The following is a 20,663-nucleotide window of genomic DNA, read 5'->3' on the forward strand; positions in this document are numbered from 1 at the left end:
CTGGTGAGAGCACGAAAGCCAACTACAAATAGACCTGAGCTGGGACTACTTTTTTTAGCGGATGGATCTTACAGGAAACAGATTTTTATTGTTAATGGTTAGAAACAAATTTTGGTCGCTGTTCCCTGGGCACCTGGAGTTGTTTGCCTTTCACCTGCTCGCAAGAAAGTGTCTACATACAATAAAATATGTGAAAAATATTAGGACCATGTGTATATATATATGTTACATAAATATATATATTTATATAATTAAATATATTCTTACAACCAAAGAATCAGGAAAATGAGCCTACTTACATGAAGCTTTTATGCGTGTTTAAACATCTAAGATTGAGGAGCATTCAGTAGGTATTAGTAATTATTATATGGTTGGATGTTACTGTAATACAGTCATCTTTTTATTATAGCAATGCTAAATGCTATAATTTGTACCTTTTATATTAAATAATATAAAGGGTATTGAAACTCATTGCGGTTGTGTTTCCCAAGGATTCAATACAGTAAATTAAAAACTTTCGTGCTGTTTTCTTTAAAACTAACACAAACACCTAATTGGAAACATTGATGTAGAGTTAATGGCAGTAGAATTGATGTTTCCAAAATAAAGTAGACTTGAGCATTGCTTTGGTAATCCTGATCTGCAGATTTGTTAAGTAACCAACAGGCCCAGAAACTATTTTGTGTGTACTCCTTGGAGGGTCTTTGGGGATTTGCTGAACATTTCTGTTATCTCAGACCCTAGAATTTGCCACTTGAGAGTCTTGCAAGGCTTTGGACCTATTCATGGGGTCCCACTCATCCTTAGGTTCTACACAGTTTTGGGTAGATTTACAACTCCAGAAAGTTTAGTAGACAATCAGAATGAGTGTTATATGCACTTGGGCGAGTGTGCGAGGGCATTTCGGGGTGAATCTGTAGGAGTCCTGTGCCCTAAATCTATTTATGTGTAAGAGTTAACAGTGGTTTATGGAAGTGTACGCTGCATAGTTGCTTAGATCTTAGTGTATAGGTCTCTATGACCCTGAGCGTGAAGCTATGGAGATGCGTGGGAATGTTATGTGCAGAGGTGTCTGAAAGTGAGAAAGACGCCTGGCTGCCCAAGGTAGGGGGGATGATTGACAGCAGGCAGCCCCGCCCCTTTCCCCTCCATTCCTTCCTCTCCTGGTGTATGGAACTATCTTTTTTGAGTGCTGCAAGTTGTAGCGGGCACCGCTGACTGTTTCCCTTTGGGGCACTTCTTATCTAGAAGCTGAGTTTAGTTTCTTCCGAAGTGAGCTACTTCGCCCCCCTACCCGTCCTCCTGATTAAGGAAGCAGCCGCCAAGCATCAGCAGCGTAGCCCTGATGAGCCCGGGCTGTCGAGCCGCTTAGCTGTCTCCCGGGACCCAGCTCTGGAGAAGCCGCAAGCATGCACCCTGGGTGAGCTGTTGCTGCCCTGAGCTCCCCTCCCTCTTTCCTACTTTGAGCTACTTTTGCAGGACTAGGACTATACTTGTACTTATGTCATTGTAGAGGAAGGGGTGGGGGGCAGGCAGCCAAAAGGGGTCGGGAATTATGGCCAGACATAGGTAGGACCCCGGAGCCTTGAGAGCCCATGTTACTCACACTTCTCCTGTTTTCAGGTTGTGGCTGCTCCTGGTTACGTTGTGCCTGACTGAGGAACTGGTAGGAGCTGTGAGTCTCTTCCCCACCCCCCCTTTTCTCTCCTCCTCCTTTGACCCCTTCTCATTCCACCTCTAGTGTTTGTGTAAGGGGGTTACAGAAGGTTGCACTGGGAAACAGTTCACATCACTCTCCTTTCTAGTGGGAGTTAATGGGGTTCTTAGGAATAGAACAGCGTCACGCTTATGCCTTTGGGGCTCAGGCATCTTTCCGTCCCAAAACTTCCTAATGGGATGGGAAAATAAAAGTAGAAGACACAAGAGATACACATTTCTGAGCCTCTTCCCAGAGGATTTTAAGATGACTGACATCTGATGCTTTTCTGTGCATCTACCTCCAAGACAGAAGAAATGTAATTTCCCCCAGTCTACAAGAACATGAATTGGCACACAAATTTGAGAGTGGGAGGAGAGCCCCAGGAGTGGGACTTGAAAGTGCCGTGAAAGTTATGGAAGTTAAACTTAAGTATTTGCTTGTGATCCTTTGACAGTACCAGATGACAACATCTAGACTCTTTAACTACCTGAACTGAACTAATAACACTAGATGATGTTCGGTTCTGTCTGATGTTTCCTTTCACTGGTTTTCTGTGTCATCAGAAAGTTTAGAATACACAAAAAAATCTGCTGGCAGAAATAAAGTTAGCTGCTGAGTTCAAATGTGAAGTTGTTTGACTATTGAGTACTGTTTGACTATTGAGTACTATTTCACTGCTCTATTTAATAAACTGTTAATAGCCAAAATCACACACTGTATAGATGATAGATATTTACCTTGTGGATTTGACAATTTAAAATAATTGGCCATATTTGTAGTACTTGAAATATTTGTAAATACTATATTTATAGAGCCATACTTAATTCAGTGCAATAAAATCAGCTAATATGTTTATGGGGAGAGGGAGGATTACTTTATCCTGGTATGTATCTTTAAGAAAATATCAGAATAAAGTGAAATGATTTCTCTTAAGAAAAGAGAATGATGCCAGAATACTTGACATTTGTGCCACCCCCCACCAACTCAGAACATCAGCTCTTATGTAAGTAAATTCTAGACTTTGTAAACAGGAGTATTGATCTACAATTCTGTGTACTTCTCCATCAGATTCCCCCAGTACACAAGTTTAGTTATAGGTTACCTTGAGGCTCAATACTACATTTATTGAAAATGCCAGGTTTTGATTAGTTAACAATTTGTCCAGGAATCTTGCCACTTATAAAAATGTTATGGCTGGGCAGCATACCCTCCAGCTAAACCTTTATTTTCAGATTCTAGCTGATTGTATTCAGTGTACTTTTGGGGAAAAGCATTAACAAATCATTCTAGATAGCTGGAAACTTCCCAAACACTGCATCTTATCTCTTGATATCCGTAAAAGTCACTGGAGGATTATGCTTTAATTCTTAGAAGTATTGAAATGTGTCTCCAAAATCAAGCACTGCTTTGATGTATGGATTTCAGATTCTGTTTCATTGTTTTACAATGTCACCTGCTATATCAGTGTGAGTGACCCTGGTAAGACTAAAATAAACCTTGAGATACACTGACAATATTTTTTTTTTTACCTTATTTACATCCAGAGGTGCTCCTTCACTGCTGTTTACTTCTGCGTCATATCTTTGGCAGTGTAAAGCTAGGAGAGTTGCTGGATAAGTTCTCAAAAGATGACTTTTCTGAGGGGAGGGTTTTTGTTTGTATTCCTTCCTTGTAGTAGATTCTCCTGTATATTGGGAAGTTCTCATCTCCTCTCAATTCCAGTTTATCCTCTGGGTTTGTAATGTCTTTCACCTTTCAAATGGCTTTAGCTCTTTGAATTCTCTGTACCTTGACTAATATTAATGAAAAAATAACTTTTAAGTAGATTGAGAAGAAACTAGGTTGTACTTTTCTATAAGAAAGTGTGTTCACTGTGAACGTTAAGTTGCCAATAACAGAATCTTGGTGAGCATTTGAGATAGAGTCCTTTAGGTAGTTTTGATTTCTCTTTGTCAGAGTTTATAAAGCAGTGCCACTTAAAGGATGGAAAGCTAAACGTTAAAGCCTGGGATTAAAGAATGAGTTTCCATTAAATTTCTTTTAAAAGAGTGATGATCTTCAGTGAGGTGAAATGCTTGCACAATTTATCTGAATGAGATAGAGCCTAGGATTTCAGAATATCCATAATCATTTTTGGTTTTTAAGTACTTGTGCATAGCACACAAAGATTTATTTAAACATAGTCTCTAACTTGCTAGGATTTTACTTTCTCAGACAATGCTGGTCATTATGTTTCTTAAAAGATAAGATACCTAATGATAAATTATTATCTGCATGTACCTGCATTATGTTAAAGAAAAGACTAGAAAGATTCATATCTCACCATAGGCCAACACGTCTAGCAGTTAAAGTATGCAGCCAAAGTAGTCAAGGTCCTTATTTTTTCTTCCCAGTTTGCCTCAAATCTCCTTCTGTAAAAGCTCTAATACAACCAAGCATATTTAAAGTCAAAGCCTAGGGACTGTTATCTGGGTAGAGAAAAGGCAAAAGGGGGAGGAAACATATGTCTGTTTGTCCCCTTCTGCAAAGAGCATAGGTAAATCAAGGTCTGATCGAAATACAAGCTTCTTTCCTTAAAGTTGTGACTTGGCCAAGTTGGCCCTTTCAACTGTGATGTTCAGCCCTAATTGCAGCCATCAAAATATGAATAGAGCGTTAGGGATTTTCAGAGACAGAAAAAGTTTCTTCCTACTCTGAGGATCAAGAGGAATATTTACCTTATTTGAGGTTGTGTCTCTAAGAATTCTTTCTTCAAAAGAAACCAACCTTACTGAGATACAATTTAAATAACATAAATTCACCCATTTTATGTATACAATTCAATGATTTTTAGTAAATTTGCCAAGTTGTGCAACTACCGCTATATCCAGTTTTAGAAGATTTTCATCATCCCAGTAAAATCCTTCATATCCAGTCACAGTTAATCCTCATTCCTACCCCGAACTCCAAGAGAACATGAATCTACTTTTCTACCTCTATAGATTTGTCTTTTCCAGGCATTTCATATAAAGAGAATAGAATCATATAATATGTGATCTTTTATGTTTGGCATCTTTCACTTAGCATGATGTTTTTGAAGTTCTTTCATGTTGTAGCATATATCAGTATTTTACTCTACTGGTATTGGCATTTAATATTGATATTTCATTATGGATATACCTCATTTTGTTTATGCATTCACCAGTTAATGGACATTGGGCTCTTTCTACTTTTGGGTTATTATGAATAATGCTGTTATGAATATTATCATCCAAATCTTTGTGTGGACATTCAATTTGCATTTCTTGAGTAGTTATGTAGGAATGGAATTGCTGGGTCATATGAAACAATTATATTTATATTTATTTAAATATTTTGCCCATTTTAATATTCAGATGTCTTATTATTGACTTTAAGAGTTCTTTGTATATTCTGGTTACAAGTCCTTACATTACAACTTGCAGATATTTTCTCCCAATCTGTGGCTGATGGTTGGTCTTTTCATTTTCTTTTTTTTTTTTTTTAAAGATTTTATTTATTTGTCAGAGAGAGCAAGCGAGAGCGAGCACAGGCAGACAGAGTGGAAGGCAGAGTCAGAGGGAGAAGCAGGCTCCCTGCGGAGCAAGGAGCCCGATATGGGACTCGATCCCAGGACGCTGGGATCATGACCTGAGCTGAAGGCAGCTGCTTAACCAACTGAGCCACCCAGGCATCCCTCATTTTCTTAATATGAAAATTTAAAGTAGTCTTCTGCTTTGCCTTCTAGCAAATATCCTATATCAGCTAGCTGTGAATAATCACAATATATAACATATATATGCATGTATATATGTACATAGAATATGTATCTTGGGTTGACTAAAGATACTGAAATATACATAGGAGCACATCATCAAAGGAATCTTCAAATGACTACATAAATGGTTAACACATAGATGATAATGTAGCTACACTATTGATAGGTCAAATACAAACATATTTTAAGACAAGAGAAGTGGGGAAATAGATATTATTTAATGTGCTACTAAAGAAGCACATTATAGAATTATAGAATCATTTATAGATTATCATATATTATATATTATTATAGAATTATTTATATTTATTTATAATTATAGAATTATTTAATGTGCTACTAAAGAAGCACATTATAGAATTATAATTGTATATCACAAATTTGTTTTATTATATGTTTTGATTATTATATTTCAATATGATTGGTTTCCACTGTAATCCCATGTATTTTACTGAATACATTTAAAAAATTATTCTGAAAAAGAGTCCATAGCCTTCACTAGCCTGCCAAAGTAATCTATGACATGAAAAAAACCCTAGTTATGCAACTGGTTTTTAGAGTAAACAAATTGTCACTTTCTAAGGCTTGTTCAGGAATGAGGGCATTTGCATTTTCTACGCATACCAATAATCTGTTTGATTTTACAGAGTCTCCAGTAAATACACCCCTAGGTACTATAATCTTATAATCAAACCAGATCACAGGAACAAAGTATACTGTTTCCCTAATGACTTCATTAATGTAAGAATGAAACAATTCAACATCATATTGTAAGTCCTAGTTAGAGCAATTAGGCAAGGAAAGAAATAAAGGCATCCAAATTGGACAGGAAGAAGTAAAACTGTCACTATTTGTAGATGACATATTATATAGAGAAACCCCTAAAGACTCCATCAAAAAACCGTTAGAACTAATAAATTCAGTAAAGTTTCAGGATACAAAATTAATACACAAAAGTGTATTGTATTTCTTTACCCTATGAATGAACTATCAGAAAGAGAAATAAAGAAAACAATCCCATATACAAGTGCATCAAAAAGAGTAAAATCCCATTGAGTAAGTTTAACCAAGTGGGTGAAAGACCTGTGCATTGAGAACAAGACAGTGATAAAAGAAATTGAAGAAGACACAAACAAATGGAAACGTATTCAATGTTCATGGTTGAAAATAATTAATATTGTTAGAATTTCCATACTACACAAGCAATATATATAGTCTCAGTGCAATCCTTATCAAAATTCCAGTGTTATTTTTCACAAAAATATTACAAACAGTTCTAAAATTCATATGGAACCACAAAAGACCTCAAATAGTCAAAGTAGTCTTAAGAAAGTAAAACAAAACTGAGGCATCACATGCCCTGATTTCAAACTATATTACAGAACTATAGTAATTAAAATAATATGGTGTTGTCATTAAAAAAAAAAACCCTAGGTCAATGGAACAGAACACAGAGTCCAGAAATAAACTCATGCATATATGCTCAATTAATCTCTGACAAAGGAGCTAAGAATATACAATGGAGAAATGACAGTCTTCAATAAATGATGTTGAAAAAATTGGACAGCCACATGCAAAAGGATGAAACTGGATCAGTATCTTAGCTCATATCCCAAAATTAGTTCAAAATGGATCAAACACTTAAATAGAAGACCTGAGACCATTAAACTCCTAGAAGAAAACATAGGCAGTAACTCCTTAACATAGGTCTTAGAGATGATTGTTTGAATCTGACATTAAAATAAACAAGTGAGACTCCATGAAACAAAAAAGCTGCACAGCAAAAGAAATCAGTGAAATGAAGATGCAACCTACTGAAGGGAAGAAAATCACTGTAAGTCATATATCCGATAAGAGGCTAATACTCAAAATATACAAAGAACTCATACAACTCAATAGCAAAAACATAAGCAGTCATATTTAAAAAATGGGCACAGGGTCTGAATAGACATTTTCCCAAGGAAGACATACAGATGACCAACAAGTACATAAAAGGGTGCTCAATATCATGAATCATCAGAGAAATGCAAATCAAAACCACAAAGAAATATCACTGCACACCTGTTAGAATGGCTAGTACCAAAAAGACAAGAGATGGGGTGCCTGGGTGGCTCAGTTGGGTGGGTGCATCTGCTTTTGGCTCAGATCGTGATCCCAAGGGTCCTGGGATCAAGTCCTTCATCAAGCTCCTTGCTCATCGGGGAGCCTACTTCTCTCTCTCCCTCTGCCTGACGCTCCCCCTGCTTGTGCTCTCTCTCTTTCTGTCAAATAAATAAATAATTTTTTTTAAAAGAGACAAGATATAACAAGTGTTGGCAAAGCTGTGGGGAAAAGAAAACCCTTGTACACTGTTAGTAGGAATGTGAATTGGTGTGACCACTATGGAAAGCAGTAATGAAGTTCCTCAGAAATTAAAAATAGAACTACCATGTGATCCAGGAATTCTACTTCTGGATATTTACCCAAAGAAAGTGGAAACACAAATTTGGAAATATACGTATACCCTCATGTTCACGGCAGCATTATGTACAATAGTGAAGAGGTGCAAATAACTTAATTATCCATTGACAGATGCTAAAGAATTTGGGAGTGCCTGGGTGGCTCATTCATTAAGTGTCTGCCTTCAGCTCGGGTCATGGTCCCAATGTCCTGGGATGGAGCCCTGAGCCCTGCATTGGGCTCCCTGCTCAGCGTGAAGTCTGCTTTTCCTCTCCCATTCCCCATGCTTGTATTCCACCCCCCCTCACTCTCTCTGTCAAATAAATAAATAAAATCTTAAAAAAAAAAGAATTTGTAGTGCACAATGGAATATTATTTGGTCAAAAAGAATGAAATTTTGCCATTTGCAACAACAGGGATTGGCCTCAAGGACATTATGTTAAATGAAATAAGTCAGAGAGAGAGAGACAAATAACATATGATAAATCTTAAATGCAAAATCTAAAAAAAGAAAAACCGGCTCATAGATACTGTGAACAGATTGGTGATTTCAAGAAGCAGAGAGTAGGGGGTGGGAAAAATGGGTGAACTGAGGTTTTTATATTTAAAAGAATGAAACAAATAGATTGACATCAATTATCAACATGTGTTGGTTTTTACTTGCCTCAGTTATATAGATAGTTCCATAATTTCACCACCATTCTTGCAGGATGAACTTGTCCTATCCTCCAAAGATGACAGACATACACATATAGAAATAACATATTAAGAAAGTGCCATTCTGTATTAAACTATCAAGTCCTTTTAAGCTGACTAAATGTCCCAATGAGGGAGATCATAGGGCTCTAACTTGTTTTAAAATCTAATTTTAAATGCATATAAAAGACCCAATAAGCATGTTCAAAGGAAACTGGCCATGGGAAAATTAGCTAAGAACAATTATCCACTCTCTTACCATCTTTAATCAATCCCTCTCCTAGGACTTCTCTGGTCTACAAACAATAGTAAAGTCTCTTCCATTATAAAAACAAATCATAATACAAAAAACATAGCTTTATTTTTCTCTGTAACTCTAACCTCCTCAATCCTATTACCACCAAATTCCCACTCATTGTCTACTCTTCTTCAACAACCACTTATCCCTAAGCCTATTACAGTCTAGACAGGCTACTCTCCAAAATTGCCTTCTTTCAAGTTACTATCGGCAGCCTAACTATCAAGCCCAATGGATTCTTTTCATTCTATCTGACAACCTATCGGGGTTTTTCCCCAGGTTTATTGAGAAATAACTGACATACATCACTGGATGGCTTACAGCATGATGATTTAATTTATACATGTTGTGAAATGATTACTGCAATAGGTTTGGCAAACATACATCTTACATAGATACAATAAGAAGAAAAGAAAGAAAAATGTTTTAAAAATGTCCCTTTGTGATAAGAACTCTTAGGACTTATTCTCAACACCTTTCCCATATGGCATACAGCAGTGTTAGCTAGAGTCATCAGGTTGTACATTACATCCTGATTTACCTTGTAACTGAAAAGTTCGTGCCTTTGGAACACCTTCCTCCAATTCTCCCTCCCCGCATCCTCTGCCTCTGGTAACCGCAAGTCTGATCTCTCTACTGTAGTGCTTTGCATTTTCCAGTTATTCTGAAACTGCCTTTGCTTCTTTTTTTTTTTTTTTTTTTTTTGCCTTTGCTTCTTTGACTTTCAAGACACTATGTCTCATTGTTGCTCCTTGTACTTCTCTGATATTTTTATTTTATTCATTCAACATTTATTTGTTGAGAAAGCACTGTATTCTGAAGAGTGTGTCAGGCTCTGATGACACAGTGGTGAACAAATCAAGTGTATCTTTGCTGTCATGGAGCCTATAACCTTCATTATTCTCTGGTCCTAAAATGGGGCTTTTTTGTTGTTGTTGTTCTCAGCATGTTATCCTTTGCCTTCTTGTTGCCCCAACAAGTTTAACTCTGACTCCTATACATTGATGACTATAAATTCATATTTCCAGCCCAGACAAGTCTTTTGAGCTCCAAATCTATATTTCCAATTACCTAGTCAGCTTAGATCTCAATTAGTTGATATATACAAAACACTTAAAACAATACCTGGAGATGCCTGCATGGCCTCCTTTGGTTAAGTGTGGACTCGTGATTTTGGCTTAGGTCATGATCTCTGGGTCCTGAGGTGGAGCCATGCATCGGGCATGGCACTATGCATGGATCCTGCTTGGGATTCTCTTTCTTCCTCTCCCTCTGCCCCTCCCCCTGGCACTCGCTCTCTCTCTTTCTCTCTTGAATTAATTAACTAATTAATTAAAAATCTATATAAAACAATGCCTGGAGCACTCAAGCAAAACCAGCTATTATTATTTTCTATTGCCCCAAATACAATGTGTCCAAAAATGAAACTGTTTCCCAATCCTTTCCATGACACTCCAACCTCCCGCTCTCATTTTTTTAATCTTTGTAAATATCACCATCTCCCCAGTTTCAAGCAAGAAACTATAGAATCGGCTACTAACTCTTACTATCTCCGTCCTTCTCACCAAGCTCCAATAGTTTTACCAAAAATCTGCAGAATCTAGATTGATTCCAAACCTCATCATCATATATAAACAGCCTCTTAACTACTTTTGCTAACTCCTGATTACATTCTAATCTCTACGTGGCCACCAGAGTATTTTACTAACAGTAAACCCAATTATGTTATCTCCAGATTTCATATCTTTGTTGGTTTTTTGTTTCTTCCAGCATTAAAATGCATACTTCTTAGCTTGCCATAATATTTAAGAACTTTCATTTTCTGGCCTCAACTACCTTTCCAGCCTCGTGTCTGTGTGCTCTTTCCTGCCAACCCTCCTTCTCAGTGTGTTTTTTCCTGCCAACCTTCCTTCTCAAGCTCATAGTGTAATTTACACTTCATTCAGATTGAATGTCACTCCATTTCCAAACTACCTTGTGTTCTTTCCCACATCTTTGCATTTGCATATGCTGTCCTCCTGATGTAGAATGTCTCTCCATTATTTACACTTTCTCCTCTACCTAGTGAACTCCTACTCGATCTTTAATACCCAGATAAAATGTTATTTCTTCTATGAAACCATCCCAGACCTTTTTAGAAAGAAGTCATTCTTCTTTCCCCTGGATTCTAAGGCTCTTTGGGCCTATTTGGTAGCATCTGCCATGTAGTCATGATAGTTCTGTGTTTATATATCTGTGTTGCCCCCTTCAGCCTTGGACATACAATATCCAGGATATGACCAAGCATTTAGTAGTGGATTGAAAGATGACTTTCGAATGAGTAAGCAGATTTATTCCTAGTGGCCTGCAGCAACTGCATTTTCCTTACCTGTCTTGGCAATTACTAATGTTAACTCTAATAACAATTGCTTCAATGGCAAAATAACCATTTTTTGATGGTATAATGTTTAAGAGAAAGGACTCTGGAATCAGACTTCTGTTTGAATACTGCCTCTTGTCCACTGACACTTCCTACCTGTGTGACTTAGGGCAACTCATTTTACCTTTTGGAGACTCAATTTTCTCATCAGTAAAAATAGGGCAATAGCACCTTCCTCCTGAGAGTAGTGTGCGATTCAGAAGAAAAAACATAAATGACATTACCATTCACAAGGTAAGTGCTAAATCCCTAATCTACAACCCCCCACAGGTATTCTTTATTTCTTTTATTGCTGACAGAAAATTTAAACAAGATTCCTCAATTTTGGCAACTGATATATGGCAAGGTGAGAAAAAGGAAGATGTCAGAGAAGACTCCCTCACCCATAGAATGTACGTCTGGAAGGATGGCTATGTTTCCCAGTTGTCCCCCTTATTTCTCTTCCACCTCTTTAATAATGACATATAATTTCTAGTGCCTTAAGTTGGCAAAGTATTCTTCTCAGTTATATTATTAGCTGCTCAAAGCAACCCTGTGAAATACACAGGGCAAATATTCTCAGCCCAGAGAGATGAACTGATTTACCCAAGAGCACAGATCCAGCCAATGGCAAAACTGGGGTTAAAACCAACTACTGTGCTGTCTCTTGACTTCAGGCATTTTATCATCTCTTATCTGGACTCCTACAACAGACCTGACTGTTCTTCTGGTTTCAGTCTTCCGCTGCCTCCTACCTTTGTTCCCAATAACCATCCTCTGCAAGCAAAGGACCTATTCTAAAACATAAATATGATCGTGCTGCTCCAATATTTGTGAAAACTGACTGTACCCATCGTCATTTGGCCCTGCCTACCCATCCCACTCCATCTGCTGTCACTGTTCTCATACTGATGTTTAGATCACAGTTATACTTTTGGTGTTGGCTCAACATGCCATGCATCATCAGTCCTCCTGCTTTTCCTTCTGTTTGAAACACCCTTCTCTTCTTCTCCCCTGTTTTCCTCCTGTGTCTGCAGATGGACATATTATTCTTCCCTTCAGGCCCACTCTAGTGAATAATTTTCTGAAGTGTCTCCTTTCTATTCTTCCATCCCTCCTTGTGTTTTTCCTCCTTTCCTTCCTTCAAAAAATTGGTATTTCATGCCTACCATGTGCCAAACACTGTGGTCATCCCTGTGGTTTGAAGGACCATGCCAAGCACTAGGTGGCTAGAGCCTGGGGAGGGGGAAGCTCAGGGAGGTTGGCAGAGCATGGTGTAAGATGAGGCTGGAGGAATAGGAAAGAGCAAGACCTGCCCTACACTCTTTTTGCTCCCTGACTCCCCAGAGCACATACCTAATGTCTGTAAGAAGATCTGTTTCTCTAGATGGAGGATGATAGGCATTAAGGTTATTGCTGATCACCTACTCTGTGCCCAGCACTGACAAACTCTTTATGCATGGAGGGCTCACTTCTGTGGCACACAGATGCCTGTTCCAAGTTTATAAAATTTGGGAAAGTTATGAGGCATATGTCTCTTCTCGAGCTCTTTTTGGGTTCCATGTTTAAGTCTGGAGGTCTATTTCTCTATTTATTTTTTCATTTATGGATTATAGTGTGGTTAAAATTTTTTAAAAACATCTGGAGCCAAATGTTCCTAGGTTCAAATCTAGACTCTAACACTAACTATGACCTTAGGACAAATCACTACATTATTAGCTATAAAATCATTGCTGAGGTTATCCTTCTCTAATCATCACTGTTACTGCCTATATACCAGAAATGAGTGGTGAGCCCATTTGGGGGACACATGACAGTAAATTGCTAAGATATTTGTTGAATTTATTTTTCAAGCTTCCTAGAAGAGAAGAAGGGTTAGAATTGGTACATTTGAGTTTCCTCCAAAGCGACCTCTACCTCTGCTGTCCTACCTTTGTGACCTCTTGCGGAGACCAGGGTCCCAACTGAAGATTATGTCTGCAGGGATCTCCCCAGGCATCTTTGAAGTCCCAGTTCTCCTTTGTCTAGCAACAATAGGGCTAGTTTGCCAGTATCTTTCAATCTGGTTCACTTGTACCTGGCAGGAGTTGGGGCTCTCCAGTGGAAATTTCCCTGGCCAAAAAGCTCTATAAGATTTACCTCCTAGAGATCAGGCTTTCCCAGAAATGTCTGGAACTGTGGTCAAGAGGCTGAATTGGTCCTTTGGGAGACAGATTTTCTGCTGAGGAGGAGATGAAAGTTAAGTGGGATTTCTCCTTGTTCTCTATCTTTGAACGACCATTTTTCTTTACCCAGAGGGAAGAGGGTCGTCAGAGAAAAATCTAATATGTCTAGAATCTAAACTCTGTGAGTGTAGCAGATCCCTTAAAGATGAGGATTAACTTTAGACTTATGAGATTTATGTGACCTTGCCTTGGAGATAAGATTAAGTTTCATAAATACTTACCAGCACCTAGCATGCAAGTAGATACCACAGCATGCCCAGAGATAATAATGTTCATGTTGATGTTGATAATGATGTAGAAAAAGAATTATTAGAGCATTTTTCAGAATTTCCAGCAGTAGACCCTTTTCTCCCCAAACAAAATTTCATATGATCCCCCATATAGAATCCAAACCAAAATTTGCCAGGGAGTCAGTTTTTTTTTAAAACATTTATATATTTGTAAACTCAGTAAGAAGGAAGAGACTGAGAAAGAACAAAAACAAAAACATCTGAAATTGAGAGAATGAGCAGTCTTCGTTTCATTTGTTTTATTTTGGTTGTATAGTGTGGAGAAAATTGTGATGTACCCAAATAGTGTACATCATGGGATGAGAGCTTTTTTGTTTAATACTTGGTCTTGCTATGTCAAGCAACACTTGGTCCTGCTATGTTATGTTTAACACTTCAGTTAAACAGATGTAGTAAGAAAATCTATATTTTCAGGTCTACAGACACTAGTTTCTTCTCTCTCTTCTTTCTCTCACACAGGCACATAAATACACAGTGTTAACTTGGCAAAATACATTAACATAAATGGTGGTTTCCGATGAGTAAATGTTTGTTTGATATGCAGTCCATTTGGATGCCGCATGCTGTGTTTTATTACAGTTTTTAAATGGTTTAAAATACATTTTTCACATGAAATTAAAATCAGATGTTGTGGAGCTGTCAAGATACAACCATGATTTTAAAACACTGAATTATGTAATAATTGGGCATTAAACTTCATAGGACAGAATGAGGAGCCATAGAAGGTGAAAGAAGAAAGAGGTCCTTATGGGTTGTAATTGGGGAAAGTTTTGCAGAAGTAGGATTTGTGCCAGGCCTTAAGGGACAAGTAGAAAATGAGTGATAAAGGCAGATACTGTATGTTTTCTGTGTTCCCGGACATCTCTGATTGCAAGCTTTCTTCAGGTCTTTAGAAATCTATTTGTCAGGAAACACGACTCAACTTTGATTTAAAAAGGTAGCCTGTTGAATCCTCAGAGAGACAACTTATCAGAGCCTGAAAAAAATATGGAGGAGGTATCAGGGTGCAGCGTCTTTGAGGAAATTAGGAAAAGGCCCTTTCCTCTCGGCAGTCATAGCTCCCTGCCATATCTCACTCCTTGCTTAATTAACAGTGAGCCATCTGGATTCCAGTTCCCACTTGTGCTCACAGTCAAGTTTCCTTTTGCAGGAGACCCCATAAACAAGCATACACTGTGGACCTAGCAGGAATGAATATGGTTAAGTGAGCCCTCCATGCACTGGAGGGAAATGACTATGGGTAGTTGGAGCAGGGTCAGGACATGGAAGTCTTAAAAGCCAGGCAGAGAAAAGAACTGGGTGACAAAGCGCTGTCCTGAATTCTATGGTCAGTGGATCTTTTGCCCATTCTTACACCAGACAATTTGCCTGTACATATAACTCCCTATATAGTATATATCAAACATAAATACACATACCAAGAGTCTTCTTTTTTATTTACATTTTTGTTATAAAGACAAATACTAGCTTTAACCAGTTTTGTTTTGTTTTGTTTTTGTCTTTAGTTTTTTTCCTCTATGTATTATACTCCTAAATCACTACTTTTATCCTTCCCCTGCTTAAGAAGTTGTAACATCAGGATATCTGGGTGGCTCAGTGGGTTACGCCCCTGCCTTCGGCTGAGGTCATGATCCTGGGGTCCTGAGATCAAGTCCTGTATCGGGCCCCTTGCTCAGTGGAAAGTCTCTTTCACCCTCTGCCACTCCTCCCACTCATTCTCTTTCACTCTCTTGCTCTCTTGCTTGTTCTCTCTCTGTCAAATAAGTAAATAAATTCTTTTAAAAAAGTAGTTGTGACTTCATCTAGATGCCTCCTCAATTAAAAAATTCACTTTCTCAGGGCACCTGGGTGGCTCAGTGGATCATGACCTGAGCCAAAGGCAGAGGCTTAACCCACTGAGCCACCCAGAGGCCCATAAAAGTCACTCCTTAATCAGTAAAACTGAACTGCTTCCCTTGAGTTCTTCATGGAACTACCAGTAGCATCTTACCCTTGACTCACTTGTCCTTCTAGACTCTCTCCTTCTGCACTTTGTGGACATTATTCTGTTTCCTCATTTGAAAAATATCAGAGCTACCTCTTATGGTGGTGAGGATTAGCTATAACGTTCATAAAGTGCCTCATCGTTGTATGTGCTTTGGGAAATTGTAACTACTATTGGCATTTCATTCTCATAGCTCTGTGGTGCAGCTTATCATCTCCCAGATCCCCACCCCCACCCCCCAATTTAAGGCATTGCTAGTGGACAGAGATCATGCCAAGAAGACAGTCTGTAATTACCACCAGCTTCCTGCCGTGCTGTTCGCTAGCCTTGTCGTAGCCCCTATACTTATTAATAGTCCTGGTTAGGGCAGGATCCATGATCTCTAGAATCTTAAGGAGAAAATAATTTAGATGAAGACCAGTGAGCCTTACATTACATACAGATATACTTTTAATTTCATCCCCCAACATTTGTGATACTCTTCTCAGCCTGGTTACCTTTAAGAGCCTCCAGTGGGGAAAAGGTAATTCTTCCTTCCTTGTTCATTCAGCTTTTTTGCCCACTCTGCTACTAAATAGACAGACAAAATGAAGGTGCCAGCTCTGTTACGGAGGACACCTGCTGGCTACAAACTGGCCCAGAGCCTGTTATTCTGGACAGGCCATTGAAGAGCCATATGGCTTTCAGTCACTATTTACTTGGAGCAGAATGAGAGCAAGGATTTATATCAAGTTACCAGTCTCTTGAGCCTGCCCTGTCCCGAGTTGTCCTCTTTATTTTTCACGTCCACTATTAGCTGCCAGTAACAGTGACATACTTCTGTTCATATCCATAAAGGAACCTTATGAAACATCAGGACACAAACCTCTGAAAAGCACCAAGACCCTTAACTGGGACTCGTCTGATGAGAGAAAAGCCATCAAGCTCTTTTTTCCCCCTCTGTTAGGAAGAGTGCTTGGCCTCGTAACTGCCATCCCTCAGTCAGAATGAGACAGGTTATGTTGCTACAGCAAATGACTCCCAACATCACAGTGGCTTAAAATAACAAAAGTTTATTTTTTGTTTACACTGCATATCTATCATGGGTCAAATGGTGGACATGATGTGGTCCTCAACCTTGGACCAAAATGGAGCAGCTGTCATCTGGAACATCCCTCATTATGTGACAGAGGGAAAGAGAGCTCTGAACGTCTCACCCTGTGCCACCAATTAAATCTTATTTATCCAGCAGACACATGTCACTTTTTTTTCATTTATCATTGGAGAGCTTTGATCAGGGGATCAATTGGAGACCAGAAAGTGCAATCCTACCATGTCTGCTGAAGGTGGAGAGCTGAAAATAGTCAGTCACACTGTTACTTCATGTGCCCTGTGGGAAGACATCACTGGTCTCACCAGCCCGGTCCCTTTCCCTGGGATCATCTTACTAAATCACTTCCTTTCAATTTCACTCATTCCTGTTTTCTTGCTTCTGCAGAAATCAAGCTACTTCTTATGAGTTTGATCATTATTGTTCAAACCATAAGCTGTGTTGTTTAATGCAAGGTGTTTTTTGCCCCCTTGATTTCAATCCCTTCTGCCTCTTTGGTGTCCCTGTAGTGCAGCACTGTATGCTGCAGTAGTATACAAAGGTGTTAACCCAGAATAATTTTATTTCAATAACATGCTCTTTTTAAATTTTTGATTAACTTTTTAAATTTAATTAAATGTCAATTTTTAATTAACATTTAATATATTAGTGGTTTCAGAGGTACAGGTCGATGATTCATCAGTCTTATATAATACCCAGTGTTCATTATATCACATGGCCTCCTTAATGTCCATCACCCAGTTACCCCATCCCTCCACCATCCACCCCTCCATCAACCCTCAGTTTGCTTCATGAGATTAAGAGTCTCTTATGGTTTTTCTCCCTCCTGATCCCATCTTGTTTCATTTTTTTCTTCCCTACTCCCCATAAGCCCCCTTACTGCCTCTCCAATTCCTCATATCAGTGAGATCATATGATAATTGTCTTTCTCTGATTGACTTATTTCACTTAGCATTATACCCCCTAGTTCCATCCATGTTGTAGCAAATCACAAGATTTCATTTTTGATGGCTGAGTAATATTCCATTGCGTGTGTGTGTGTGTGTGTGTGTGTTTGTGTGTGTGTGTGTGTGACATCTTCTTTATCCATTCATTTATTAATGGACATCTAGGTTCTTTCCATAGTTTGGCTATTGCGGACATTGCTGCTATAAACATTCGGGTGCATGTGCCCCTTTGGATCACTACATTTGTATCTTTAGGGTAAATACCCAGTAGTGCAATGGCTGGGTCATAGGGTACCTCTATTGTCAACTTTCTGAGGAACCTCCATATTGTTTTCCAGAGTGGCTGCACCAGCTTGCATTCTCACCAGCAGTGTAGGAGCGTTCCCCTTTCTCCACATCCTTGCCAACATCTGTTGTTTCCTGACTTGTTAATGTCTAAAATGCTGTCTTTTGGACTCTTCCTCACATCTTGCTGTTTACTGTTAGAGTAACAGAAGAGCTATAATTCTGTGATCCTCTGACCATGGGGTGGGGTTAAATGACTTGCCTAAGGGCAGATAGGTTGTTGGTATCAGAGGAGCCTGAACTAGAACTCAGGTTTTCTGACTCAGAGTCTGTTTTCTTTTTATTACACCAGGTCCTATTTTAAAGAAAGTTATATAACTGGCGGCTGTGTAATTTACTCCAGAGATGACTGGTAACAACAGAATCTGGTCTTTAATTTTACACAGAAAGAATTTTCCATTTAAACATCTCCTTTTGAGTATTTCAATGTATTCCATGTCATAAAATCAGATTCCTGAGATTCCTATGCCAATACATTTGTATTCTTTCTTTAAGCAAACAAAGTAGCCCTGAGTGAATCAATGACATGATCCTGATTATCTGTAAAACTCAAACAAATAAGGACTTTCAGCACCTCTGCTGCATCTCAATCTAGAATAAGGCATTGCGTACATTGTGTTAGTGCAGGTTTGTTTCTTGCTAGTATTCGGAATGTGATACAATGTTCAAGGATTAAAACTACAAATAACATCAAAAGCCTAGTGAGAGTACTATTGCATGTACTGTGTCTGCCTGTCTCAATTTGTCAAAAAAATATTTTTAGACTTCTTGAAGCTCTGTTTTTTTTAATATTTAATTTATTACTTGTCAGAGAGAGAGAGCAAACACAAGCAGGGCAAGCAGCAGACAAAAGGGGAAGCAGACTCCCCACTGATCCCAGGACCCTGGGGTCATGACATGAGCTGAGGCAGGTGCCCAACTGACTGAGCCACCCAAGCATCCCTTGGAGGTCATTTCCATGTGAACTGCTATGTATTTTTCTCATGTATACTTTGCCATAAAGCTCTTCAATAATGTTTCTTATTTTAACCAAATTTACTATTGCTGATGGCTTTAGAAAAAGCCCTAGCCAACGAGGTTGTCACTAAAGATCATAGTTGATAAAGGAGACATCTTTAATATAAAGACAAATCTTTACACACATGTACTGAGTTCTTGTCAAGCTATCAACCAAATATCACATGGGTGGGCTGCAGGTACCACAGGTATCTACAGGTACCACAAAACTCAGGGCTTAGTAGAGGAATAGACCATTGAGTTTCTTTGATTTTTAGTTTTTGGGTTTTTTTTTTATTAAATTCAATTAGCCAACATACATTACATCATTAGTTTTTAGTGTAGTCCTCAGTGATTCATTAGTTGTGTAATACCCAGTGCTCATCACATCACGTGCCACTGAGTTTTTACAGACATCTATTTAAAGAATGCCACACAGAACCTGTTAGAATGATATTGTGAACTGTTCTAATACTTTGTCTTCTGGCATCAGGTGATCTTGATTACTCTTCTGACACTAAAACCTGAGATTACTGTCATCTATAGAAGCACAAGGCAAGATATCTGAAGACAGTAGATAGTGGTGCAAAGTCAAACTCAATTTCATTCATGGTGTATCTGTATAGATAGAATATCTTCTGTACTATTTGTCGCGGCTGGTGCGACAAATCGACCAGGAACGTGAGGGTAAGAGGATGAAGAAAAGAACTCGAGAGGCAAAGAGGTGGGGGCAGGAGGAGCACTGAGGAGGACGTCCAACAGTGCTAAGTTTATTCAAAGCATTAAGGCCATATATGTAGTGATATTACAATAGGAGAAGCAATATACCTGTGTCTAGTTAAACAACCATGAGTTCCCTTAATAAGTTTCACATTTGACAATAAGCAGACCTCGTGACGCCAAATGGCTGAAGCCAGTACAGGTGTTCTGCATTGATACAACAAACCTGAAAGTAATTTATGGGCTGGACTAGGGCAGCAAGGACCAGCAATGAACTTTTGACCCCAACTGAATTGTTCTTATTTGTTTAGCAAGCGTGTGGGCAGTCACGTAGGCGAGCGCACAACACATAGCACAGACCCTTTTTCAGTGCTACTCAACTTTTCCTGTCCTAAACCTTTGGTTAGGTTATTTGGACTTTAAAGGAGGCACAAGTCAGGGCCTGGTTTGGTCCTCGTCTCAAACCTTATTGTGGCTTCCCACAACTATTTCTTCACAGTCTTTTGCTTTAGTCATTTATCTAACAGGCCCTTTGTTTTCCTTATTGAAAATGCCATAGCCGAACAAAGCACAGAGAACAGTATATGACTGAGTTCCTATCACCTCATGGACAGTTATCACCTCATGGACAATCTACTATGAGACTTTGATGAGGATCATCATAACCATTTGCAGTTCATGGCTGTGAACTGTTTCTTAAAACCTTTTTACTTTTTATGGCAACTGTAAGTATAAATATTAGGCTTTTCCATAAAGAAAGA

At 38.6% G+C, this 20,663-nt stretch overlaps 1 protein-coding gene across 3 annotated transcripts in view; it reads left to right on the forward strand.

Moving 5' to 3' along the window:
• Positions 1 to 1,169: 1,169 nt before the first annotated feature.
• The window catches only part of COL4A6 (collagen type IV alpha 6 chain), a 271,016-nt gene continuing 251,522 nt past the window's right edge, over positions 1,170 to 20,663 (forward strand). For 2 of the 3 annotated variants that reach the window (XM_082717346.1, XM_082717348.1), the window contains exons 1-2: positions 1,170 to 1,420; positions 1,624 to 1,675. In XM_082717346.1, the coding sequence (XP_082573472.1) occupies positions 1,410 to 1,420; positions 1,624 to 1,675 (63 nt within the window). In that variant the 5' untranslated portion in view covers positions 1,170 to 1,409. The remainder of the gene's footprint in view (positions 1,421 to 1,623; positions 1,676 to 20,663) is intronic. The other variant, XM_082717347.1, reaches the window with a different exon arrangement.

The sequence above is a fragment of the Mustela nivalis genome (genome assembly GCF_964662115.1).
Source record: "Mustela nivalis genome assembly, chromosome: X".
Taxonomy (NCBI): domain Eukaryota; kingdom Metazoa; phylum Chordata; class Mammalia; order Carnivora; family Mustelidae; genus Mustela; species Mustela nivalis.